Source organism: Ursus maritimus, unplaced genomic scaffold (assembly GCF_017311325.1).
Source record: "Ursus maritimus isolate PB19 unplaced genomic scaffold, ASM1731132v1 scaffold_7, whole genome shotgun sequence".
NCBI lineage: Eukaryota > Metazoa > Chordata > Mammalia > Carnivora > Ursidae > Ursus > Ursus maritimus.
Window position 1 is genome coordinate 55895110 of NW_024426885.1, and position 27674 is coordinate 55922783.

The window sequence follows — 27674 nt, forward strand, 5'->3', positions numbered from 1 at the left end:
AACAAACCAACCAACCTGTGCTTAATAAGTAGGATTTCCCCAAAACATAACCTACCCTGTTAGGAAAACCCTAAAATTCATATATAAATTGTTCTTCTCGGGGCGCCTGGGTGGCACAGCGGTTAAGCGTCTGCCTTCGGCTCAGGGCGTGATCCTGGTGTTCTGGGATCGAGCCCCACATCAGGCTCCTCCGCTATGAGCCTGCTTCTTCCTCTCCCACTCCCCCTGCTTGTGTTCCCTCTCTCGCTGGCTGTCTCTCTCTGTCAAATAAATAAATAAAATCTTTAAAAAAAAATTGTTCTTCTCAGTGTTCTTCTCAGATGACTGCTGAGGACTGACAGGTAATGTGTGGGCTTCTGAGAGCAGGCATTCAGTATACACTTATTGAACAAGTCAGTGAACGATGCCTTCATCTTATTAGTTGTCTAAAGCTAGCAAGACTGAAAAGACAACTGCAAAGGACTTGTGTGTCAAAAACCCCACTGGGCACCTGGATGGCTCAGTCAGTTAAGCGTCTGCCTTTGGCTCAGGTCATGATCTCAGAGTCCTGGGATGGAGTCCCACATCGGCTCCTTGCTAGTGGGGACCCTGCTTCTCCCTCTCCCTCTGCCACTCCCCCTGCTTGTGCTTACTCACTCTCTCTCAAATAAATAAATTAAATCTTTTTTAAAAATTAAAAATAAATTAAAAATGAATAATGAATGACTAGATAAATGAAGTTATGAAATTGAATTGGTTGGCAGCAAAATGGCTCTATCAAGAGAGGCCTGTAACAGGGGGATTTGTTCTAGAATCAGTTTTCGAAAGAGTTGAAGAAATGAGAGTAGCTGCGATGCAGAGTCGTATCACTATCCCCAAGAAGCCTCCCTCCCGTGTTGATCCTCTTCACTTTCCTTTTAGAGTCAGATTAGGGGACTTATTAGCAATTACTTCATCTCAAGCATCTTAATACCCTGAACACAGCATGACCTAAACAGAACTCTTCATTCTAACCCCTTATTCCCTCATCGCAACACGTTTCTCCTGCACACGCCAACTTACTATGGCTCCTGATTTTTCTTTTCCCCTCATGCCTTCCATTTAATCCTTTAGTACGTCCTGTCATTCTATTTGCAAAGCACATACTGAATTTACCCACTCCTCTCCATCCCTACTCTATCACTCTAGTCCAAACCACTCGGGTCAATCTTAATGGAACTTAGCTTGTCTCCCTGTTCCCTACCCCTCCACTGCCTGCCCCTTCCCCTCCAATCTATTCTCCCCCTAGGAGCCGGAGTGGTTTCTTAAAAATGCCAATCAGATCATGCCACTCTCCTTTTAAAATTCTACAAAGGCTTCCCACTGTATCTAGAATAAAATTCAAACTCCTTCTTCTCCTCTACAAAGCCTTTTCCCTCTGGACTCGTTATCCCTGCCCGACTCCATCCTCTTCCACAGCCCTCGTCTGCTGCAGCCACACTGGCCTCTCCTATCTCTCAAATGCCAAATTCCTTCCTAAACTTGTTCCAGCCTGAGTGCCTAGCACTCTCTGGAATACTCTACCAAAGAATCTTTACTGCCTTTTCCCCCCATTTAGTTCTCAAGGTCACCTACATTTTCAGAGGCCTCTCCAGATCAGTATAGCCAAATCAGGTGCCCCTTCCTTTTAAATGTTCACCGTATCACTCTGCTTCCTTCCTTGACAGCACTCGTGACCTGAAATCACTTTGCTCGTTTGTCCCCTTGCTTCACGAGAGCAGGACCTTGTTGATCCTGTTCATCACGGTGTCCTTTATGCTTAGAAAAGTGAGAACAGGGGCGCCTGGGTGGCTCAGATGGTTAAGCAGCTGCCTTCAGCTCAGGTCATGATCCCAGGGTCCTGGGGTCGAGCCCCACATCCAGCTTCCTGCTGGGTGGGGAGCCTGTTTCTCCCTCTCCCTCTACTGTTCCCCCTGCTTGTGCTCTCTTGCTTTCTCTGTCAAATAAATAAATAAAATCTTAAAAAAAAAAAAAGTGAAAACAGTACCCGACCCACAGTAGACATTTAATAATCAATATTAAATACTGAGTGAGTTATACATTGCTGTTATACTCAGGGTTGTTTTCCTGAAAAATTGATCTCAGCGGAAAAGCAAGATGTTTATCACATATATATGTTACAGAATCTTAGAGTCGACTGAGTCCTAGGCTTTCTGAAGCAAATTAATAGGCAAGCCAACATACGGAGCTATCTTCTGTATTGAATCTCACAACTGATCTTGACTTCTGTGCTTCATAGGGCTTCCATTTCAATTCTTCATTTCTTGAAATGACTAACATATATTAACAATGTTATTTTGAATTACATATCCTTTTTCAGCAGTGCTTCAAGGTTTATAAATATACCAAAATGCTCTCATAAGAAACTAAGCCAGGGGCGCCTGGGTGGCTCAGTTGGTTAAGCATCTGCCTTCAGCTCAGGTCATGATCCCGGGGTCCTGGGATTGAGCCCCACGTCAGGCTCCCTGCTCAGCAGGAAGCCTGTTTCTCCCTCACCCCCTGCCCCTCCCCCTGCTTGTGCTCTCTCTCTCTCGCTCTCAAATAAATAAATAAAATCTATTAAAAAAAAAAAAAGAAAAGAAAGAAACTCAGCCAATAAGATTTTTCTGGCACAGAGACTATCTCAAATACTTCTTCAATGAATGAAGTTTTAATGTTTTTTAATAGTGCAATGATGCCAAAGAAATATTCCTCTCTGGCTTCAAGTAGAGTAATATCTTTGAGGTGTCAAAAATAAAACTAATTCTTACAAGAAAACAAAAGAGTAAGTGGAAGCTTTTATTAGTGAAACAAGTCAATTTATCTTATTTCCAACAAGGCCTTTTCCTCTATAAATGAGACAAACTACTTTACAGTACTTTACAACAACATAACTTAGTTTTTTGATGTTTTCGGAAAAGGAGCGATTTCTCTGGGAATTAGGAAAGTAAGTATTTTGGGAAGAAGAACTACAGGAAGTTACTTCTCAATTAATAGGCTTGTCTACCAGGTACGTAACTCCAGAATTGTTCCTCTTAACGACTCTATCAAGTACTAGCCAACAAAGAACCTGCCTTTAGAAACTGAGGCAGGAAAGGTTTCTACTTAAATAGGAAACAAGCAATCTAACATACCAATCACATGTCACCTTAACAAGGCAATTTACATAATTAGGTATAAATTATCTTTATGTTGATTAAGGTCCTAGCAAAGAAAAATTGGTCTGTTATGTCAAGTTCAAACCACACTCATCTGGCTAGAAAGGTAAACATCACAATGGAATGGGGCCTGTTTGACTAAGGGGAAAAACTCTCCTCAATATTGCACATTCTCTTTCATTAAAAACAAGGATTATTAAGTCAAGGCCATCTTGGTTCTGAATCTCTCCATTTTTGTTGGAAGAAGACTCACCATCTCTTTACTAAGTTCTAACTCAACTTCTATTTCCTGGGCAGCCTCAGGGTGCTTTTCACAGTAATCAACAATAAATTTGTAATGTTCCAATGATGTTGCCAAATTTTCTAGCTCTTTCTTGGGATCTGCAGTGATGATTTTGCCATAGAGACGGGCAACTCGAAACTTAGCTAACATGGCAGGGCGAAGAACATCTTCCCCTATATGCTCAGGAAAGACTTTATTTGGGTCTCTCAGGGAGTCTAAGAAGAGCTGGTAGTACTTCAACGCTGACTTATTGAGATTATTTATTTTTTTTACAATGTGTGAATCAGGGTCCCTCAGCTTGTCAGCAATGGCAACCTTCAAATCCATCATATCATAGTACGCATGTGCAATCTCAAACTGAATCTGCCTGTTGACCAGCAGGTAATACTGTGGATTCAGGTCCACGATGAGGGGCTCTAGCATGGCTATTCTACGTTTATGCATCTTGCACCGTCTCTCCATATCGGTTTCAAAGAAGGCAAGCACCTTAAACAGAGCACTGTGGTCTTGGACAACTTCGATATGGTCAGTGACATAACCATCAATCTGAAAGAACTCTTTTGCCTCAAAGACATAGTGTTGACCCAGTAAGAAAAGTTCTCTGGCTTCTTCAAAATCTAAAGGTCTCAGATAGCTCACTCTCTCTTCCACTGCAGAGATGGCATCACACAGCTCACCGGTTCCAAACTGCACAGCTTTTTTCCTCACCCTTTCTTCCGCATCTAGTTCTTTTTTCCTTAAAGCTCTAAGTTCAGATTGTTTATCAAGATCGAGCTCTCCTATGTTGTCCTGAAAGAAAAAAATAAATTATGGTGAGGTGGGACAGTGATCTCCTGCTGTCCAATAACATTGTGGCAAACTTAAGAGGAGAGAAAAGAAAGCCCTCTTTCTCAGCTGGGTTTATGGAGGTTCCATAATCTTACACATCTTTTAAAACTTCTTTCTTCTAACTATATTTCAATTGTATTAAAAATGTAAGAAATAGGAAAAGGTATTTAAATCAAATAAGCTGCTTATATAGGACTTTCCTATTTGGGGAACTAAAACTCATTTACGGTTGCTCCTTCAGGTAAGATAATTGCGTATGAAAGAACATTAAAGATTGTGAAACATTATACACATGTAATATATTATTAGTAGTTTAATATTAGAGTAAGACTGTAATCTACATCCTAAAAATATTGCACAGAGATGCCATTAAGATTAATGATGTGATGTTTACGCTACAAGTTATTTAGTGAAATACAGAGAAATGTCCCAGGTCTCAAAGACACTAAAGTGAAGACACAGTTAAATCTACCATCAAAGTTATCTCACCCTACCTCTCAGGGCAAAAAAAAAAGAAGAAGAAAAAAGAAGAAAAAAGAAAGGTAAAATGGTTTAAAAAAATAGACTAAGCTCGGGGTGCCTGGGTGGTTCAGTCGGTTAAGCGTCCTACTCTTGGTTTCAGCTGTGGTCATGATCTCATGGGTCCTGGGATCAAGCCCCGTGGCAGGCTCCTCACTCAGCACAAAGTCTGCTTGAGATTCTCTCTCTTTCTCCCTCTGCCCCTTCTCCCATTCACACTCCTGCTCCCTCTCTTAAATAAATAAATAAATCTTTAAATAAATAAATAAATAAATAAATAAATAAATAAATAAAAAGACTAATAAGCTCATCTTCCTCTTCCTGGCCAATAAAACTGAACATCAGCTCCCTCTATGCTTCACCCCTAAGCCTTTTCCTCCTGCCACTCAACACCGGCTCTAGATCTGCACTGTTCAGAACACGAGCCACCGGCCACGTGGATGACTCCTGGGCACCGGAAATGCAGCAAGTTCAAACCGAGATGTGGGCTGTATTTACAACATATACACCCAATTTCTAAGATTTAATTCAGAAATAATTTTAAATCTCTTTAATATTGATATTTTATTTTAAGATATTAATTAATATTTTGATATTAATATTTTAAAAATTGATGACAATTTTAAAAATATAATCTGGGTTTAAAAAGTATAAAGTTAATTCACCCTTTTTCCTTTTCTAACGTGGCCATTAGAAAATTGACAATTAGATACATGGCTGGTTTTCTATTTCTACTGGACTGCACTGCCCTACAGGTGACTTTGTTCATACCCACGGTGGCAACTGTCAGCCATGGGAGGATGACTCACAAACACACAGCGAGAGCCCACACCTCTTCTCAAGCTCCAGATCCATAACCACAGCTCCCTGTATGAGCTCTGCTCTAAGGACACTCAAGGGCTCCTCATCTGTAGAACGTCGACAGTGAACTCCTCTTCCTCGTCGGCTGTTTCCTACGCTAGTGCTGTTTTAGTGAAGAGGCCTCCATCAGTCTGGACAGCCAACAACCTAGGAACCATCCTTTAGATGGCCCTCCCCTCTCCCCTTCCCCTGCACTTTTAGTCTATCACCAAGCCTTCTACATTTTGCTTCCCAAATCCCTCTGGAATCCATCCTTTCCTCTTCCATCTCTTCTGCCACATCCTAGACCAAGCTCCCTTCACATCCCATCTGGACTGTTCCAGTGGTCTTCGAACTAATCTCCCTCCTCTACTGTTGCTTCCCCTCAGTTCATTCTCCATTCTGCCACCTAATCGATTGTTCCAAAACCCTTCAAGCCTTCCAGTCCTCGAAGGCCCTGCTCGTTCCAGCCCCTTTCTAACTCTATCTTACATCACGTGCTCTCCCACTCTGCTCCCACAGGCCTTTGTTCCATCCCACCTAATACCATGCTCCCTGTGCCCCAGAACATACTGCTTCAGCTCGCTGGAATGCTGAGCCTTCTTTTCTCCAGTCTAGCTAATTCTTACTCATTCCCAGAGCGTCCTTCACATGTTACTTCCTCCTGTATGTCCTCCAGCATGTGTCTCTCCCTTTGTGGAACTTACCAAAGTTGCACTTTTACATGAAGTAAAACCCCAAGTCTACTCTTCTTCCTCCTAGGACAATGACTAGCATAGAGCTCAAATAAATTTGTGTAGGTTTCTTAAGCTTGAATTGAAGAAGGCTTTTCAGGTAAACAGATAATCAAAGTATGAAATTGAAGTAACAAAGTCAGATTAAGAAAAATCCGAGTAATTTAAGAGCAGGCAACTATTGAAGGTAGTTTCAAGTCATCAGGTGATAAGTTCTGGTGCTCAGTCTGGAAAACATCAACTAAGTGAAGCGTGTGAGTCAGACAGTGTAGTTTGCTTGGCACGATTACTGCAAATGCAAGCCCTAAGTCCCCCAAATCTTATTTACTTACTTGCTTCCCGGCTGCTTATTTACTTCAGTAGCTTTATCTTTCCTGGCTACTTTCTGAGCAGAAGAAAGCTGACAGCTTTTCCTGGCTCCAGCTTCTCTAGACATAAAACCCCCTAGTTCTCCCCGCTTCCTTTCTTTTCCAAATACGCCTCACCTTTACCCTCTACTTCTAAAATGCTCTCGTCCTTGCATGATACGTGCTTCTGGGGTTTTGTGATTTATTTGGTTTTTTTAGTAGTTTCATAGGTTCTATATTATCACTAGTAAAAATTACTGTATTTTAATGCATGCATGCATAAAAAGAAAAAAAAGCATAACTTCTCCAGGACAGTTTTCTATGTATCTATGATTAGTATACTGAATCCAAATGATTTAGTTTCCTCCTTCGTGGTTAGAAACCAGGATTCAGTATGGATTAGTAAGGATCATGATGACCATGAACATCTACGGAGGACTTGGTAGGTCTAGGGCACTTTTCTGAGCCCTCTGCATATATATTAATTTAACTCTGACAACAACATTATTAGGCAAATACCATTATCATTTCCATCTCTTTTGTGAGAAAATTGAGACAAAGAGAGATTAAGTAAATTGCCACAAACATACAACTATAAACTGGCAGGGCTATTTCCAGATATATATGTTTACAAAATAAATATAAATATATATACTGTATAAAGTATATAATGCTTGGATTGCTTATAGTCTAAAAAGAAGTGAAGGGAAAAGATAAGAATGTGAACAGATAATATAAAGCAAAATCTAAGTGATTTAGGACAGGCAAGGAAAGTTCTATGCAGTTTAAAGAAAGGAAATGGTATCTGTAGGCTATGAAGAATTACACACAGAACAATTACTATATTGAGACCCTACTGTGCCTGGAGATAATGATACACTATGAACATGCTGTAGCCCCACCGCTCAAGAATTTATATTCCATCCAAAGGAAAGTCGATAAGGAAGAAGTGGTATTTGAGATGGACCTTAAACAAGTAAGATTCTAAAAGGTAGAGATGGGAGAGCAAGAAATATTTGAGAGCATTCCGCATGCCTTGCATAATAGACATGTAGTGAGCCCAATGAGCATAATTCCCATTTTAAGCTTTTACTTCCATCCTGCTTCTTTAAGAAAGAAAAGGCAACTTCTGACTACTTTACCTGCATGGAAAGCTGGGCATTCTGCAGGAGAGTCAAACAATACTTGATCCAGCATCGTGCTATTTCTCCTTTTCTTTGGTGATAAAGCTCTGGTACATCTCCTTCAGCTTCAGTAGCTAAAATCACACAACGTTATTTGTCTTAGTTAACGGTCACGATCGCAATTTTCATTGTGTACTACGTTCTTTTTATAGCACTTTTTCCTGAATTTAAGAGTAACAGATTCTCACTGAAGCAGTGGGGAAAAACCCACCCAAAATTCCTACCACCTAGAGGCACTCACTGCTATTATTTTTGTAGATTTCTTTCTAGTTTTTTCTTATGCATTATCTGTCGGTAAAAACTAGGGTCATGATGTATACTCAGTTTTGAATATAGGTTTTTCTTTATATATTATACCACTAACACTTTACCCATATCATTATCAACTCTTCAACATTTTTAAGTACAACATTATATACAATTAAATAGATGTTCCCTGCTTTATATAACCATTCTTCTAATTCTGTTGTTTCCACTTCTTCTATAAAAGACAAGTCTAAACAAAAAGATCTCTGTGCATAAATTTGTCCAGATTTTGGATTGTTTCCTTAGGACAGACTCCTAGAAGGAGAAGGGTCAGAGTTTACACCATTTAAATGTCCTGATATATACTGCCATATTACTTTGAACAAGTACTCTAACCAACAATATATGGGGCGGCTCAAAGAAAGCACTGGACAGTCATTTTTTTAGCTTTCTATTTCATTTTTTTTTTTAAAGATTTTATTTATTTGAGAGAGAGACAGAGATAGCGAGAGAGAGCATGAGTGGGGAGGAAAGGGAGAAGCAGACTCCCCACTAAGCAGGGAGCCCGATGTGGGGCTTGATCCCAGGACCCTGAGATCATGACCCGAGCCAAAAGCAGATGCTTAACCGACTGAGCCACCCAGGTGTCCCATTAGCTTTCTGTTTTAAAGAGTAAAAATGGGGGCGCCTGGGTGGCACAACGGTTAAGCATCTGCCTTCGGCTCAGGGCGTGATCCTGGCGTTATGGGATCGAGCCCCACATCAGGCTCCTCCGCTATGAGCCTGCTTCTTCCTCTCTCACTCCCCCTGCTTGTGTTCCCTCTCTCGCTGGCTGTCTCTATCTCTGTTGAATAAATAAATAAAATCTTAAAAAAAAAAAAAAGAGTAAAAATGATAACTCACTATTTTAGTTTATAAATTTTTTTGGACAAGTGCCTTTTAGATTCCAACCAATCTACAACTAATTCTATGTACCGAAAAAAGGGAAAAACCAATTATTTAATTCAATAATGTACATTTCCTTAACTCTTCATAATCTCTATTCTTCTGATTCACAATGATAAAGAAATTTGTGACAAAACCTGTTAAATGACTCAAATATGTTTTTTTGAAATATAATTGACATATAACATTATATTATTTCAGGTGTACAACATAATGATTTGCTACTTGTATATATTGTGAAATGATCACAATAAGTCTAGTTAATGTCTATCGTCAAGCATAGTTACAAAATTCTTTTTTTTGTGATAAGAACCGTTAAGACCTACTCTTAGCAAATTTCAAATATGCGACACAGTATTATTAACTACAGTTAATAACTGGAAGTTCGTACATTTTGACTCCCTTCACACCCACCCCCCACATCGGTAACCACCAATCTGTTCTCTGTATCTATGAGTTTGGTTTTCTTGTTTTGTTTTTTTAGATTCCACATATAAGTGATATCATATGGTATTTGTCTTTCTGATTTATTTTACTTAGTGTAATGCCCTCAGTTATCATAAATGGCAAGATTTCATTTTTTCTCCCCTCCAAACCATTGTAATAGCTAAGCTTCCCCGCCCCTCCCCCACTTTCCAAGAAATAATTTTCAGCCCTACTAAGAATGCATGCCTTGCCTTGGGGCACCTGGCTGGCTCAGTCAGTAGAGCATGCCACTCCTGATCTCAGGGTCATGAGTTCAAGCTCCACATTGGGCACAGAGCTTACTTAAAGAGAGAGAGAGAATGCATGCCTTAGGTATTTCAAGCATCTTAGCAGAAACTAATGTCCATTATCATGATGTTCACAGACTTGTTCCCAAACTTAATACTGTGAGTTTGATTTTATCTGTCCTTATTTCTAAGCCTCCAAGTTTGTTGAGTCCCCTACCAGCAGAGGTCAGAGGCGGGGTAGGGAAGGGTCAGATCAGTGGTTATTGGGTTTGAATGCCAGCCCTGCCCCTTACTATCTGTGTGACACTGGGCCAGTTGTTCAACCTGTCTGAGCTTCAGTGTCCCCATCTGTCAGGTATAGATAGTAACAGTGACAGTCTGATAATGTAGCCATGGACATTTAATGAGATGATGTCCACAAAGACGGAGGACAGGATCTGGTATGTGGATGTTCATCATTAATCAAACTGGATTAATAAAATCCAGTCTAAAAACCTGTGTGAACCTTAGAGTATCTACAATTAAGATATGAATTCTCTAATTCGTATCTATACATGGATCCTTGGGAGTTAGTTGAAAGCAGTTTCACCTTAATTGTTTAAACATTTGCTTTTATCACCTTACCCAGGCTGTGGTCTCTGTTAAGAAACAGTGTCGGGAAGCTTGGCCGGCTCAGTTGGTTAAGTGACCAATTCTTGATTTTAGCTCAGGTTATGATCTCAGGGTCATGAGATCAAGCCCCGCAGCTAAGCGTGGAGCCTGCTTAAGATTCTTTCTCTTGGCGTGCCTGAGTGGCTCAGTCCGTTAAGCGTCTGCCTTCAGCTCAAGTCATGATCTCAAGGTCCTGGGATCGAGCCCTGCATTGGGCCCCGTGCTCAGCGGGGAGTCTGCTTCTCCCTCTGCCCCTCACTCTGCTCCTGCTCTTACTCTCTTGCTCTTTCTCTCTCTCAAATAAATAAATAAATCTAAAAAAAAAAAAAAAAGAATAAGGTTTATTTATTTATTTAGAGAGAGAGAGCGCACGCGTGGGCGCGAATGAGGGGGGATTGAGAGGGAGAGACTCTCAAGCAGACTCCCTGCTGAGTGGGGAGCCCAACAGAGGGCTTGATCCCATGACCCTGGGATCATGACCTGAGCCAAAGGTAGACAACCAAATGAGCCATCCAGGTGCCCCATGTAAATGTATTTTCTCTTCCTTATGATTTTCTTAACACTTTCTTTTATCTGGCTGATTTCATTGTCAGAATAGAGTATTAAGACATAAAACATACAAAATATGTGTTGTTTATTATGGTAAGGCATCTAGTCCACAGTAAGGTTAGTAATTAAGTTTTGGGGAGCCAAAATTTATACATGGATTTTTAACTACACAGGGGATAGGCACCCCTAACCTCCCCCACACATTATTCAAGGATCAACTATATATTAGTTTCATATGCACAACATAATGATTTGATATCTGTATATATTATAAAATGATCATCACAGTAAATCTAGTTAATATTTATGACCATACACAGTTCAAAGATATACCCTCTTAGCAATTTTCAAATACGCAATACGGTATTAACTATAACCACCATGCTGCGCATTACATCCCACAACTGAATTATAACTGCAAGTTTGTACCTTACGCTAAAAAAGATTTTTTCTCTTTTTTTTCCTGAATAATAATCCATTGTACATATACACCATATTTTCTTTATCCACTCATCCATCAACGGACACTTAAGTTGTTTTCATTTCTTGGAGACTGTAAATAATACTGCAATAAACACGGGGTGCATGTATCTTTTGGAATTAGTGTTTTCTTTTTCTCTGGGTAAATACCCAGAAGTGGAATTACTGAACTGTATGTTATTTCTATTTTTAATTTTTTGAGGAACCTCCACATTGTTTTCCACAGTGGTTGTACCAATTTACATTCTCACCAACAGCACGTGAGGATTCCCTTTTCTTCACATCCTCACCAACACTTGTTATTTCTTATCTTTTTCATTAAAGCCATTCTCACAAATATGAGATGATATCTCACTGTGGTTTTGATTTTCTCAAATATACATGTTAACTGTGATTTTTAAAACTAAATAAAACACTATAATTAAACTAGACATTTGGACACATCACTTATGCAGTATTCCAACCAAAATGTGTCATCTGATTCTTAGCTTAAGGAGACATCAACTGATGGAAATCTAATGTAACAACTGGCTTATATTTTTCAAAAATGTCTACATGATGAAAGAGAAAGAATGGCTGGAGAACTGTTCCAGATTAATGGACAGTAAAGAGATGTGAGAATTAAATGCAGTATGAAATCATGAATTGGATACTCTAGTACTAGGAAGGACATTACGGGAATAATTAATGAAACAGAAATATGCATTATAGATAAGAGAATTGTATCAATGTTACATTTCCTGTTCTATGATTATGTAAGAAAATATTCTTAGGAAATATACACTAAAGTATTAAAGGGGTAAAGGAGCCTAATGTATCCAATCTTCTCTCAAATGCTTCTGAAGAAAAAAAAAACATGATTGCAAACGAGGCAATTATTAAAAGTCTGTGAATTGGGAAGGGCTACAGTAGTTCTGTGTTCTGTTTTTGAATTTTCTAAAATTTAAAACGATTTCAAAATGCATTTTAAAAGCTGTGTAATAAAACATGCACATATGAACTTACTGTCTTCTGTTGAGATCTTTCCAGTTTGACCAAAAATGACATTAGCAGCAGATAAACAGTGCCTGGCCTCCATAAAACATAGCTGTTGAGGAAATAAACAAGAATAAGTGCAATTATCACCCAGCCTTATTTGCAATTAACACTTACATAAAGTCTTCTAAGATGAGAAAAGCTATAAAATTAGGCAAAAACCACTAAGGAGACCCTGTATGGTTGCTGAACATTAAGAAGGTATGTAACATGTATTCTCTGGTTAAAAAGCTACCTCAAGGATTAAAATAAGAATGCCCCCAAACTCTTAATAATAATCCTAACTGGCTGAGAGACAACTGCTGACTGAACTGAAAGTCAGCTCTCCTCAAGTTATCATTAAGTATAATTCAAGAATGACTATCCTTCTAGACTCAGCGTGCTTCAGACAGACCTTAGGTTCGGTCCACATAGCCAAAATGCCATGTGGGATAAATGTGTCCCCTGTCAGAGGGTTCGAAGGTTTAATTTTCTGAGGTTTAGAGATCTCTCTATATATCCTACTTCAAAGGCAAAAAGGGTAAATATGGATAGGAAGAGATTCCTGTCTTCTAGAATTTGGGGAATTTACACAGAATGAATGAGGATTCCCACTAAGTTTTGAAGTTAACAGATTTCCACAGATGAACTTTATGGACTTGCTTTACCAACACACTCGAAGACTTCCCGAATTCAAATTTGGACATGGTAAAGTCCTAAACTCTTGGAGAAGATCTCCTTGTTAATATAAACACTTTGAGTTTATCATGTTAAGTCACAGGACCAACCCAGCAAAAACACAAAGTTAAAGTCCAACTTTTAGTTGGAAGCCACCCTCATTAACTCAATGTCTAGTTCATATTAATAATACCTCATTTCATTGAGGAGATTTTTCGTGGTTGGCAATGACTTTAAAATCTTAGCACTAAATGTATCTCTCCATTATAGCAAATTCAGAAGCCACCTTGAGAACAGCTGGGTACCATGTACAGTATTAGCCCAGCAACATCTATGGATCAAAATGCTGGTGTTAAACCTCAGAAGCCCAAAGAAAGTTACAGCTTACAGAAAGAAGCTTTAACTGTCCCTCTACGATCCCTTACCCGTCACTATCATTGAGCTTTGGTCAGACTGGTTCCCTGCAAGCAACCACTGCTACCACAGTGAGTGCCTTGTGCCCTCTAGGTGGCTGGTAAATGTGGGACCTTAGCACCTGCCAGGTAGGGACACATCAAGTAGCAAAACCTCATCACTGGAACCACATGAAGATGAGAATGATATAAATGACAATTGCATTGTTTTAAAGAAAATGGTTCAAATCTCTGTTTGCAATGTAACTCAGCTAGTTGTAACAAAAACTTATAAAACATTTTGGTTTAAAAAAAAAAAGGCACAGGGTGGGGGAGGTACTCATGAAAATTACTGCATGCTCCACATAAGCAATGCTTAACAACTTTAAATTTTTATTACACTTTAAATTAGCATCTTGATATCTTAGTACTATTAGTATCGATGGAGTTTTAAGTGTAAATTAAAATCAGTGACTAAGTGGCTTTAAAGTTGCTAAACAAAACAAGTAAGGGGCCTTTGGAAGCCCTAAAAAAAGGCGCCACAAGCAGAGGCGCCAGGTAACACTTGCGATGATGAGCACAATGGAATGGATTCATGAGAGTCAGGTTTAACTGGATGCTCCAACAGACGCGACAGCGTTACTTACACGCTTGATCTTAGACCAAAGTCCTAGAAGCGATGCTGCAGCCACCACAGCCCTTTCTCGCCTGCTAATAGCTTTTCTGAATGAAATTCTGTGGGACAATACTTTAAACATAGGGCGCATTTACAGAACCAGCACTAACAAAAAGCTAGAAAGGATAAAGGCCCAGTAAGGATATGGCAGCAGGTAACCAGAGAGACTGAAAGAAGGAACTCTGATGAGCAAAGAATTACCAAAATTTCAGAGTGAATTAGAAATACGAATAAAAGTAGTTTCTATTGTTGAGTATCTTACTGAGGATTAACAGAAACTCTGGCTTAGAAAGGTGTCTGAAAAGGGTTTTAGCATTAAAACTTTTAGGGACTAAAGGAATGAATAGGTCAATTAAAAATATACCAACGTGATTCTGAATAACTATGATAAATTGAGAAGCTCAAGTTTTTTCCTGTGTAATCCTCCAGAAGAAGTGTACCATATGGAGTTACAACTCTGGAACTGAGCAGAGACATTTCCAACAGAGCATAGTTACCATGGAGGAGTTCATTCTGAAGAATAACTGAAATGCATCACATGCTTTTATCGAAGCCCACATTTAACAGTCAACTTCCTCGGACAAATCCTCATAGCTACCAGATTACCACTGCACAAAGATAAAGCTGTAGCTATAAGATAAACTCTGCAATTTAAGGTAACATTTCACTAGAATGAATTGGTAGTGTTCTGTATCGAAAAAGAAATGGTCTTAGGTAACTAACATGTACTTTTAGGGGCTAGCAGCATGTAAGACAATGACAAAATTCAGCACCTTACGATTCAAAAGGATTAATGCAACAAAGAGCTACAAAAGTCTAGTATACTGGCAAACTGGGCTGCATTTTTCTGTCCAGTTTACATCATAAAATACAAGCTACCTGTTTCTAAAAGATGCCATTTTCAAGGTATTCCTGGTTCTATTTTTATACACACTAGCAGTAACTTTGTTAGGCCGCTATTTGAGCAGCTTACCTTATTGATGTAAAATTGCGACAAGGTAGCAGCATTAATAGCCCACTCTAGAGGATGGTAGGCACTGTGCTCCAGCTGGCGTTTTAGGGTACTGTGACAGTAGTGAGCAGCCTTCTCAAACATTTCCATATGCTGGTAGACTTGAGCCAGGTAATAGAGGTTATGAGTATAAACCTTCTCAAATCTATGAAGAAAAAGTGAATGTTTGTATAATGGTTTACAATTTATAAGGAACTTTCACATAGCTTGGTCCTCTCACCAGCCTTTTGAGTTGTGTATGGCTACTGTATCTGTCTGACAGATAAGGAAAATGGAGCCTCACGTTTGAACAGGGTCACATATCTAGTAAGTGGCAAATGGACGTTTTTAAATCCATGTCAGAATCCACATTCTATAACTATGACTTTTCTCAAAAGAGAAAACACTATACTTTTTGGAACAATCATCTTATCTATACTATGTGGAATTACCAATGAGAGTGGGTTTCTGTACCGACTCACCTTTTTGATCTTTCTTGTTCAGCAAGTTTCTCTTCTTCAGGAAGAAAATGCTCAGTAGGATCAAGAGGAGGACTCCCAATCTACAATTAAGGAAAAACAAAACTCTAACATTTTAAACTGTAAACACCAAGCGCCCTCCTCTGGAGAAACTGGAGAAATCAAATTTTTAAAACCCAGTATATTTCATTTTCTACTAGTTAATTTTCATGTTACCCAAGAAGTAATTTTCTTTCTTTCTTTTTTAAAGATTTTATTTATTTATTTGTCAGAGAGAGAGAGACAGAGCACGAGTAGGGAAAACTGCAGGCAGAGGGAGAAGCGGGTTTCCCACTGCAAGGAGTCCAATGTGGGGCTCGATCCCAGGACTCTGGGATCATGATCTGAGCCAAAGACAGCCGCTTAACCAACTGAACCACCCAGGCGTCCCAAGAAGTAATTTTAACCATAAAATTTTAAAGAGTCAAACAAATAAAAGGAGATTGTCTAGAAGCTCACAGTTGACAAAATTTTGATTGCTGTGGGAGGTGAACTTCAAATACACTAAAAAAAGATCTACCAATTTGCCTTTAGAGATGCGTAATTCTTTAAGTCTTAATTTTGTCTGGTAAAAAAACATCTTTTAAAAACCTACATAAGTGGGGCACCTGGCTGGTTCAGTTGGTAGAGCACTCGACTCTTGATCTGGGGGTTGTGAGTTTGAGCCCCATGTTGGGTGTAGAGATTACTTAAAAATATAATCTTAAAAATTTTTAAAAAACCTACATAATTACGATAAATAAAAAAGATATATTCATCCTTAGAGTAATAGTGTTCTAAACCGACCACTAGTAAAAATCAAATCAAAGTTTTAAATATTTGCTCTAATAACTTTTTTTTCCTCAAGGGAACGAGAACATATATAGATTACCCCCTTTAAATACAAAGGCAATAAAATCAGTGATTCTATTGTGTATTACCTTGGCCAAGTCACCCAACCTCTTGTGCTTCTGTTTACTCATTGATAAAATTACCTCGTAAGATTGCTATGAGGATTCAATAAGTTAGTATGTGTAAATCACTTATAATATAATACTATCTCAAGTCCTCCGAAAGAGCACTACTGCCTCGTCTACTTCTATGACGACAGACCAATCTGCAAGACCAGCCTTGCTTTAAAGTGAATTTGCTAAACTTCAAATAGCAAAAATGCCTTCCATTTTTAAAAATGTGATCTTACATTCTGGACGTAAATGCTAAAAGTATCACAACTTGGGTTCCTAGAATTTACAGAAAGTAAAAATGACTAAGACAGGAAGCAAGGCCCAAGGCAAACACAACAGATAAGTAGTTCTTCCAAGATCTCAATAATTTTGAGGGCTGTTTATATGCTTACTCTTTAAAAAAATATATGCTTATTCTTTTTTGATGAAGGGAATTAATCAATGTATTATCTTCTATACATACTTCATTGTTATGGCTATCACACGTCATATGTAACCCTAAGTCAAACCACTCTCTTCCCTGACTTAAAACACAGGTATAACTCAGTATAAAAAGTTTGCTATGTTTTATGTTTCCATATTAATACTAATTTTTAATGAAATATCATAGGTGTTTGGTATCTACACATTGCGGGGGGGGCAGGCAGAGAGAGAGAGAGAGAGAGAGAGAGAAAATCTTAAGCAGACTCTCTGTCAAGTGCAGAGCCCAACTCAGGCTCAATCTCACAACCCTGAAATCACGACCTGAGCTGAAATCCACAGTCAGATGCTTAACTGATTGAGCCGCCCAGGAGGCCTGTATCTTCACATTTTTTTTTTTTTAAAGATTTATTTATTTATTTATTTATGTGACAGAGAGACAGCCAGTGAGAGAGGGAACACAAGCAGGGGAGTGGGAGAGGAAGAAGCAGGCTCCCAGCAGAGGAGCCCGATGTGGGACTCGATCCCGCAACGCCGGGATCACGCCCTGAGCCGAAGGCAGACGCTTTTAACGACTGCGCTACCCAGGCGCCCCTGTATCTTCACATTTTAAATGAACAATTTCACGTATAAGAGTGTGAGCTTAAAATCATGAAAGGAGGGTGTTCTATATGATAGATGTTTCTGTGATTTGTCCCACATAACTGACCACCTAAGACCTGCACATACACAGGCAGGCTAATGTTTTTGAGACTCATGCTATGTGAATAACCTTGGGACCCTGATGTCTGAAATATATTAGCTGGCCTCCAGATCAGAATTGGCCCTTCTGTTCTGTTCTGTTCTACAAATCTTGTCTCACATCCCCTCCTGCTCCAGCCTGGGCTGGCCCCCTGGAATGGAATCTGGGAGAGGAGGCAGAACACATAGCCCAGGCTCCTTGAAAATATAAAACAAGATAACATAGAAATGCAACTCGCTCCAAACCGCATGTAAGCCAACAACGTTTAACTTCAAACCCCGTCATTTGCCCTATAAATATGGCCCTCATGGGGATAGTCAGTTGGAAGCCCCACCTAAGGGGAGGACGCTCTACCCAGGCCTCTCAACGGGCCTCCAGCCCAGCTACTTCCATGGGGCTCCCCCAGCTACTGAGGCTGGATGTTCTAAGTACCCAATGTGATGTAATTTTGCCTTATTCTCATTTATTGCCTACTACTACCTTCATCCATGTAATAGATTCCTCTCCTCTTCTGTTTCTATTAAGTTTCTACAATAATAATAAAACTTTCTTCCCTTTTCAAAACCTGAACGGGGCTGTTGTGAATCTTTTGTTCTCAACAGAGAGTAACACTTCCATTTGGCTTCATGGTGCTCTGCTCCTCTTAGGACGTCAGGAGGAAAGTTAAAAGACCAAGGTAGAAGCACCAGGACTTTTTAAATGTACATTCTAAAATTCCTTGGCCAGGGTTGTGGGGAGGGTGCCTTGGTGGCTCAGTCAGCTAGCGTCTGCCTTTTGCCTTCGGCTCAGGTCATGATCTCAGAGTCCTGGGATCCAGCCCTGCACTGGGCTCCCTGCTCAGCAGGGAGTGTGTTTCTCCCTCTTCCTCTGCCCCCCACCCTACTCCACCCCCTGCTGTGTTCTCTATCTCAAATACATAAATAAAATCTTGAAAAAAAAATTCCTTGGGGGCAGCTGGGTAGCTCAGTCGGTTAAGCATCTGCCTTCAGCTTGGGTCATGATCCTAGGGTCCTGGGACCGAGTCCCGTATCAGGCTCCCTGCTCAGTGGGTAGCCTGCTTCTCCTTCTGCCTCCTGCTCACCCCTGCTTGTACTCTCTCTGTCAAATAAATAAATAAAATCTTAAAAAAAAAAAAATAACAACAACAACAAAATTCCTTGGGGGTATAATTAACATGCTGATTTGCTCCAATCTTTATCCTCCAGGGGTAGCTTGTTATGGGTAGGGACCATATTTTATTCCTATTTGATTCCCTAGCATTTTGCACAGTATCTGGCACAGAGTAAAAACAATGTCTAGTGAATTAAACTGACAAAACAAATAGGAATGTTCAGTTTATGCATTCTGCTCACAGCACATTCCTTTTACTTATTATCATTTTGGTATAGATATGGAAGTCCTCTCTATACTACACATTTCTTTTTTTTTTTTTTTTAAGATTTTATTTAGTTATTTGTCAGAGAGAGAGAGAGCACAAGCAGGGGGAGTGGCTGGCAGAGTGAGAAGGAGACTCCCACTGAGCAGAGAGCCTGATGTGGGACCCCAGGACCCTGGGATCATGACCTGAGCCGAAGGCAGACGCTTAACCGATTGAGCCACCCCGGCATCCCAGTCTTTTTTTTTTTTTTTTTTTTTAACATTTTTTAAATTTATTCATTGGAGACAGAGAGATACAGAGGGAAAAAAGCCCGAGCAGGGGGAGAGGCAGAGGGAGAAGGAGAAGCAGACTTCCTGCTGAGCTGGGAGCCCGACGTAGGGCTCAATCCCAGGACCTAGAGATCAAGACCTGAGCCTCTGGCAGACACTTAATCATCTGAGCCACCCAGGTGCCCCTACACTACACAGTTCTTAAAGGAGCACCTCAAACTTGTGTTTTAGACTACGTCCAACTACTGAGACAACAGAGTATAGTGATTAAAAGTCTGGGTTCTGGAATTAGGTCATGTGGGTCAGAATCCCAGCTTCACCACTTTAGTATAGAGCGCGGCCTCGGGTGAGTCACAATCTAGTGTGCTTCTTTTTCTTCATCTGTATAATAGGAATAATAAAAGTATCTACCTTGTAAGTTGTCATGAGGATTAAATGAGTTAAAATTGGTAAATCATTTATAACAGTGCATGCAGGTACTGTAAATAAGTGCTATAAATGTTTGTTAAATAAATAAAACATCAACAGTGGGAATATAACAAAATAAAAAGCTTCTACACAGCAAAGGAACCCAACAACAAAATGAAAAGGCGACCTACCAAATAGGAGAACATTTCTACAAATCATGTATTTGAGAAGGGGTTAATATTCAAAATATGTAAGAACTCATGCAACTCAATAGCAAAAAACCACAAATAATCTGATTTAAAAATGGCCAGAGGATCTAAATAGACATTATTCAAAAGAAGACATATAGATGGCCAACAAATACATGAACAGATGCTCAACATCACTAATCATCAGGGAAATGCAAATCAAAACTACAATAAGATATTACTTCACACCTGTAAGAATGGCTATTATCAAAAAAGACAAGAAATAACAAGTGTTGGCAAAGTTAGAGAAAAGGGAACCCTTGTGAACTGTTGGTGGAAACGTAAATTAGGCAGCCTCTATGGAAAACGGTATGGCGGCTTCTCAAAAAATTAAAAATAGAACTACCATATGATCCAGCAATTCCATTTCTGAGTATTTATCCAAAGGAAATGAAAACACTAACTCGAAAAGATATAAGCACTCCCATGTTCACTGTAGCATTATTTACAACAGCCAAGACATGGAAACAACCTAAGTGTCCATCAGTGGATAAATAGATTTAAAAATGTGGTGTGTGTATACACACACACACACAGGAAATTATTTAGCCACACACACAAAAAAAGAAGGAAATCCTGCCATTTGTAATATGGATGGACTTTAAGGACATTATGGTAAATGAAATAAGTCAGAGAAAGACAAATACCATATGATCTCACTTATATGTGAAATCTTAGAAAGGACAAGAAAAAAAAGCAAAAACGCACAAGAAAAAAGAATGCCTCGATGCAGACAGCAGACTGGTTGTTTCCAGAGGTGGAGGTAGCAGAGAAAAGGGTGAAGGTGGTCAAAAGACAGAAACTTCCAGTTATAAAACAAATAAATCCTGGGGATGAACTGTACAGTATGGTGCCTACAGTTAATAATACCGTATTGTAGATTTGAATTTTGCCAAAAGACCAACGTCCTTTTAAACTTTCTTATCACAAGAAAAAAACCTGTAAATGTACGTGGTGACAGACGCTAACTGGACTTGTGGTGATCATTTCACAAAATATACATATACTGAATCATTATGTGTACACCCTCTACTAACATAATGTTATATGTCAATTATATCTCAGTTTAAAAATAAAGATTTAACATAAATGAGCAAACAAATCAGCCAGAAACTTGAGTAAATACACATAAAAAGGCATGAAGAAAAAAGAAAAAGAAAAAGAAAAATGGAACAGAAACACTTAAAAATAGTCAAAGAAATTCAAATAAAAACAAGACCATTTTGCCTACAATAACAGCACAGATTTTTTTAAAAGCTATATAAGGAAAAGTTCTGAAGGAGATGAGAATTCTCATACACTAGGGAAATAAGAGTAGATTGCTAGTGTTTTTGGAAAGCAATTTTATAACATGTCAAATGCTTTTATTTTTGTTTATTTACTTATTTTTAAGATTTTATTTATTGTCAGAGAGGGAGAGAGCACAGCAGGGGGAAGGGCAGGCAGAGGGAGAAGGAGGCTCCCCGATGAGCAAGGAGCCCGACATGGGACTGGACCCTGATGAGATTATGACCTGAGCTGAAGGCAGATGCTTAACTGACTGAGCCACCCATCCCTATGTCAAATGCTTTTAAATGGCCATTCTCCAAATACTGAATGGTACAACTTATACGTGGCATCTTAAAAAAAAAAAAAAAAAAAAAAAGGTTAACTCCTAGAAATAGAGTAGAATGGTGAGTGCCAGGGACTGGGAGAAGGGGAAATGGGGAGAAGCTGGGCAAAGGGCACAAACTTCCAGTTATAAGATGAATAAGCTCTAAAGATGATAAGCAGCATAGTGACTATAGTTAACAATACTGTATTATATACTTGAAAGCTGCTAAGAAAGTAATCGTAAATGTTCTCATCACCCCCCCAAAAAAGCTAGTTATGTAAGGTGATGGAGATACTAACTAATCCTACTGTGGTAATCATTTGCAATATATCCATGTATCAAATTATCACACTGTACACCCTAAACTTATACAATACTATATGTCAATTATATTAATAAAGCTGGGGGGCACCTGGCTGGCTCAGTAGGTAGAGCATGTGACTCTTGATCTTGGAGTTGTGGGTTCGAGCCCCATACTAGGTATATAGATTACTTAAGAAATAAAATCTTAAAAAATAAAAAGCTGGGGAATATTTAAGTAAATAAGTTAATTATCCCTCTGTCTGATATTTTTTTAACTTTTTTTTTTAAGTTATCTCTACACCCAAAGTGGGGCACAAACTCATGACCCCAAGATCAAGAGTCACATGCTCCACCAAATGAGTTAGGCAGGGGCCCCAATATTTGGTCTCTTAACCTCACACAAAACCTACTAGTGAATAATTCTTCATAATAATAAAAGATATTTTCTTTTTTATTACTTATTCTGTATCTGAGCAATTTTATGGAGAAAAAGAATCCCTTTATCCTAATACAATAATTATTCAACAATATTACCTTGGAAGGCAGCATAGTAGTGTAGAAAGAACAAGAGTTAGGGGTCTGACAAACCAGATTTAAATTCTGACTGTGTCGCATAGCATATGTTAACGTCACTGAATCACAAACTCCCTACCTATAAATGGGAATAAAAGTCTTTCCTTCACAAAACAAGAACAAAACATAGAGTTGTTGTGAGAATAAAATACAGCCTGCTTAAGCATTCAATAAACATTAGGGTTTATTAGTTACAACTTCTAAAACTAAAATGTTCATTTTATTACTTATAACATCTAGCCCATCTTTGTAGGGAAGATGAAAAAACGTGAATAGAGTATAATTAAGGTGCACATATGTATTGTATATATTTTCCATGTGTTCATGATCCAGCTGTTTACCATTTTAATGGTTATATCATATCCCCTTTTATTAGTGCACCATAGTTTACTTAACCATTCTGCAACTATTTGCTATGTAGAGCATGTTTCTGGTGACTTTGCATTAACTACCCTGTTATCTGATCCCCACAACATTTCTGTATTGTTGAGATAGGAAGGTTATCCCCATCTTACAGATGAGGAATGGGTGGCAGATAAAGTCTGAGTTCCCCCAGGTCAGTCAGTTATAACCACAAACCAAACTAGAATCCCCGGTCTCCTATCTTCAAATCCAGTGACTTCCTCTGCTGTTTAGATCTCTCCTTTACCTAGAACTCTATTTCTTATCTACAGATTTTTTTAAATGACATTCTAATGCCTGCCACTATTAGGTCAATAATTCATGAAATATTAAAAATATTTTTCTTCAGAATGACTTTTGATACTAAGCAAGTACAAAATCATGTAAGCAATTCTCAAACTACTACCGTACATATATATTTAAACTGAAATGCTCTATTAAATTCACTCATGCATTCACACAGTAGGAACATTCTTTTTTTGGTTGCTCTGGATGGACAAAGTGGAGTATCACTATTTCAAGAAATAGCTACTGTTCTAGATGCTGTGGAGACAGCAGTGAATACAGCAACAACAAATATCCTTGCCATCAAGAAGCTTACATTTTAGTCCTGAAGATGGGTGATGAACAAGATAAATCACTAAAATGAACAATGTGTTAGATAATGGTAAATGTGAAGCAGAAAATAAAGCAGGAAAGGAAGACAGAAGTGTCAGAGGGGTGGTTTGCAGTATTGGAGGGCGTGCCAGTGAGTCCTCACTAGATGGGAGCCAGCTGAGTTACAAGCTGAAGGGAATGAAGGAGTGAGCCAGGTCGAGAGCTAGGGGAAGAGCAGTCTCAGCAGAGGAAACAGTTAAGAGAAAGACCCTGAGTCAGGAGCTTGTCTGGTGTGTTTCAGGAACAGCAAGAAGGCCAATGTAGCTACAGCACAAGACAGGAGAGAACAGAAGATAAAATTGGAGAAGTAAGGGGCGTCTGGGTGGTGCAGTCAGTTGAGCGTCTGACTCCTGGTTTCGGCTCAGGTCCAGATCTCAAGGTCATGAGACCGAGCCCCAAGTTGGGCTCTGCGCTCAACACTGAGTCTGTTTAAGATTCTCGCTGCCTCTCCCTCTGTGCCTCCCTACCTCAAATGAGTAAGTCTTTTTTAAAAAATTACAGAAATAATGGTAGCCAAATCAGATAATGAACGTGTCGTCTTTAAAAGGTCTTTGGGGTCTACTCTGAGCAAGATGGGAAAGCTATTGGCAGGGCTTGAGGGAGGCAGTGATTGATGTGACCTGCCTTTGAACAGGCTGCGAACAGACTGAAGGGAGCACGAGAGCAGGAAGGCCGGTTAGCAGACTACAGCCATAACCTCGGCAAGAGAGGGTGGTGGCCGGGACCAGGGTGGTCTGATTCTAGATATAATTTAAAGGTGAAGCCAACTGTAGATTAGATACAGTGTGAGAAGAGGAGTCTCCAAGGTTTTAGGCCTCAGCAACTGGAAGAAAGAAGTTGGTGTTTACAGCAAAGGAGGTGGGGAGGGGAAGGTTATCAGAAGCTCAATGTTAGACAGTAGCTTCAGAGACACCTACCCCTTAAAAAGTGCAAATGTCACATCAGCAGTGGGACAGACACGTCTGGAATTGGAGAGGTACAGACTGGAGATATAATTGGGAGCCACCACTGAAGAGATGGTATTTAGAACAAGGGAATGAACGCAAATGAAAAGAGGAGACGTCCAAAGACTCCACTCTGGGTACCCCAGTGTTCACAGGCTGGGGAAATACGGAGGAAGCATCACAGCCAGAGAAGAAAGAAAAAGAGGTGGAAGCTAGGTAAAGGAAGGGTTTCAAGGAAGAGAGACTAACAACCGTGCCAAACGCTAGACTGAACAACTATGTCAAATGCTACTGAGAAGTCAAGTAAGATGAGGACTAAAAATTTACCAGTGATGCTAGCAACATACAAAACACTGGTGAACTTGGTAAGACATTGACTTTTTTCTACTTCAAGATTCTTTTCCCCAGACAACACGTATTTATTTCAAATTTCTAAGAGGTAAAAAAAAATAACAGATACCGATGCTTTATGCATGCTCAGGGCCAGCTTATAAATACTCCACTGAGTGATATCTCAACACAGATTTGCATCGGTGAAAAGAAACTGGCAAAATCCACTTCTTGCCATTCCACTTGTTAGGTGGTGAAGACCAAAACAGAATGTTCCATCAGTTTTAATTTTTTTAAAGATTTTAATTATTTATTTTAGAAAGAGAGAGCCTGAGCGCATGAGGTGGGGGGAGGGGCAGAGGGAGAAGCAGGGCCCCCGCTGAGCAGGGAGTCCCGATGCGGGACTTGGTCCTGGGATCATGAACTCAGCCGAAGGCAGATGCTTAACCAACTGAGCCACCCAGGCACCCCATTTTAATTTTTAAATACAAATGTCACATTGGAAAAATGAAATAAATACAGTAAAATACACTGTACAAAGGCAAAGTAGAATAACAAAAAATATTTTACTAAAATCTAAGATTACAAAAGTTTCCAGGCAAGCCGTACAAAACGGTCATAAGCTTTTTCTTGAAGGAAGGATTCGACACTTGACAGCAAAGTCATAATGTTTATTAGTGAGGGCTGTGATGTTAGTTTAATATTCCCATTTTGGTTCAATCGAGCTTGGCCATCTATAGCATCTAAATAAAGTTAAACTTGGCTAGAGAGCATATTCTAATGAACTGGTTATGGGCTTTTAACCAAGGCAGTTAGATCACCATAAAGGGGGAAAGGAACCCACAACATGAAAACTACTTCTCCCTCTCAAAAAAAATAATAAAAACACCTGCACCCCTGCAGCTAATCCTGACAATTATCGTCATTCAGTGCTTTATACTTAAACCATGATGGGGGAAATGAATAAAAGTAGAGAGGGGCCACTGCTTTTTTTTTTTTTTTAAGATTTTTAAAACGTACACATTTGAGAGCGTGCGCAAGCGTGCACACAAGTAGGGGGTGAAGCAGAGGGAGAGGGAGAAGCAGACTCCCTGCTAAGCTGGAAGCTCGACGTGGGGCTCGATCCCAGGACCTGGACATCTTGACCCAAGTCGAAGGCAGACACTTACCCATCTCAGCCACCCAGGCGCCCCGGGGCCACTGCTTTTACACTTTTCCCAACAATACAGATGGTACTTCTAGCCTCTGCTCCTGCTTTACAACAGTGAATGAGGACAAGACATAGATCTGCTAATGTGCATCTAATCACCAAAGGACTGAAGATGTCTGGCCTTTTATTCTGTAATGTCTCTTAAGGCTGTGTCCATTAAGTGCAAACAAAAAAGGAAGAAGTCTTGGCAGAACAGGAGAAGTGATGCAGGCTTAATGATCAGCTTGATTTTAAATATTATTCATGGCACATAGCCTAGTGCATGCTCTAGCTGTTTCTATGGCTTGGGCTTCGTTGGTCTTCCACTGTTCCGCTACATCATCGTGGAAGCACTTAACAAAGCCTGGATCGACAGCAGATCTATACGGATGTGCAGTGCTGGGGACCACTTATCTTTCAAAATAGCCAAACATATTCTTCCCAATGTGTCTACATTAGGATGATAAATTTTGGTCATGAAACATAGTTTAAGTGCTACCGTTGAGTATTCTTCTGGAAGGAATAGTTCAAGTTTAAAAGTCCCTCCCTCAAAAAAAAAAGAAAAGAAAAATGAAAGAAAAGAAAAAAATAAAAGTCTTTCTGTCAAAGGGAAATCCTGGGGGCCAGCAACAGCCACATGAAAATAACGGGCATTGTTCTCATCTGGTTCTGCTTTAATGCCAGGAACTGCTTCTGCCAGCAATCGCTGGGTTTCCTTGATAATCCTGTGGGGAAGCCTGAACATCTTGTCAGCTCCCGACTTCGGCCTCTGGTTTTGACTCTGGCTCTGCTTGCCTCACACATGAGTGCTAAGATTTTATTTTTAAGTAATCTCTACACCCAACGTGGGGCTCAAATTCACAACCCCAAGATCAAGAGTCACATATTCTGGGGCGCCTGGGTGGCGCAGTCGTTAAGCATCTGCCTTCGGCTCAGGGCGTGATCCTGGTGTTCTGGGATCGAGCCCCACATCAGGCTCCTCTGCTAGGAGCCTGCTTCTTCCTCTCCCACTCCCCCTGCTTGTGTTCCCTCTCTCGCTGGCTGTCTCTCTCTGTCAAATAAATAAATAAAATCTTAAAAAAAAAAAAAAAAAGAGTCACATATTCTACTGGCTGAGCCAGCCAGTTGCCCCAATAAGGCATTGCTTCTTAATTCTGAATGTAAGAAACCTCAGAATATCTGGTTATAAAAAGGAGGGCTACGCATAGCCTCAAAACAGAATTAACTAAAATCCATTGTAATTTTAGAAGACTGCCAACATTTAAAAAAAATTAGGCTTTGGGGCGCCTGGGTGGCACAGCGGTTAAGCGTCTGCCTTCGGCTCAGGGCGTGATCCCAGCATTCTGGGATCGAGCCCCACATCAGGCTCTTCTGCTATGAGCCTGCTTCTTCCTCTCCCACTTCCCCTGCTTGTGTTCCCTCTCTCGCTGCCTGTCTATCTCTGTCAAATAAATAAAATCTTTAAAAAAAAAAAAATTAGGCTTTATTTTTTAGAGCAGTTTAGGTTCACAGAAAAATTAAGCTGACGTG

At 39.7% G+C, this 27674-nt stretch overlaps 2 protein-coding genes across 2 annotated transcripts in view; both read right to left on the reverse strand.

The window, feature by feature from the left end:
* Nucleotides 1-2783: 2783 nt before the first annotated feature.
* Nucleotides 2784-27674, reverse strand: part of KIFBP (kinesin family binding protein) — a 34054-nt gene continuing 9163 nt past the window's right edge. Inside the window, exons 3-7 of the mRNA XM_008695965.2 lie at nt 15708-15787; nt 15208-15391; nt 12480-12561; nt 7849-7964; nt 2784-4227 (exon numbers count right to left, since the gene is read on the reverse strand). Of these exons, the coding sequence (XP_008694187.1) occupies nt 3352-4227; nt 7849-7964; nt 12480-12561; nt 15208-15391; nt 15708-15787 (1338 nt within the window). The 3' untranslated portion in view covers nt 2784-3351. The remainder of the gene's footprint in view (nt 4228-7848; nt 7965-12479; nt 12562-15207; nt 15392-15707; nt 15788-27674) is intronic.
* LOC103667777 (ubiquitin-conjugating enzyme E2 N-like) lies at nt 25498-27011 on the reverse strand. The gene has a single exon (XM_008695964.2). It carries the CDS (start codon nt 26887-26889, stop codon nt 26479-26481), a length of 411 nt encoding a protein of 136 aa, XP_008694186.2. The 5' UTR covers nt 26890-27011; the 3' UTR covers nt 25498-26478.

What these genes read in the sequence shown, in the direction of transcription:
- LOC103667777 (XM_008695964.2), bottom strand. Translation starts at nt 26,889, where the DNA reads ATGTTCAGGCTTCCCCACAGGATTATCAAGGAAACCCAGCGATTGCTG.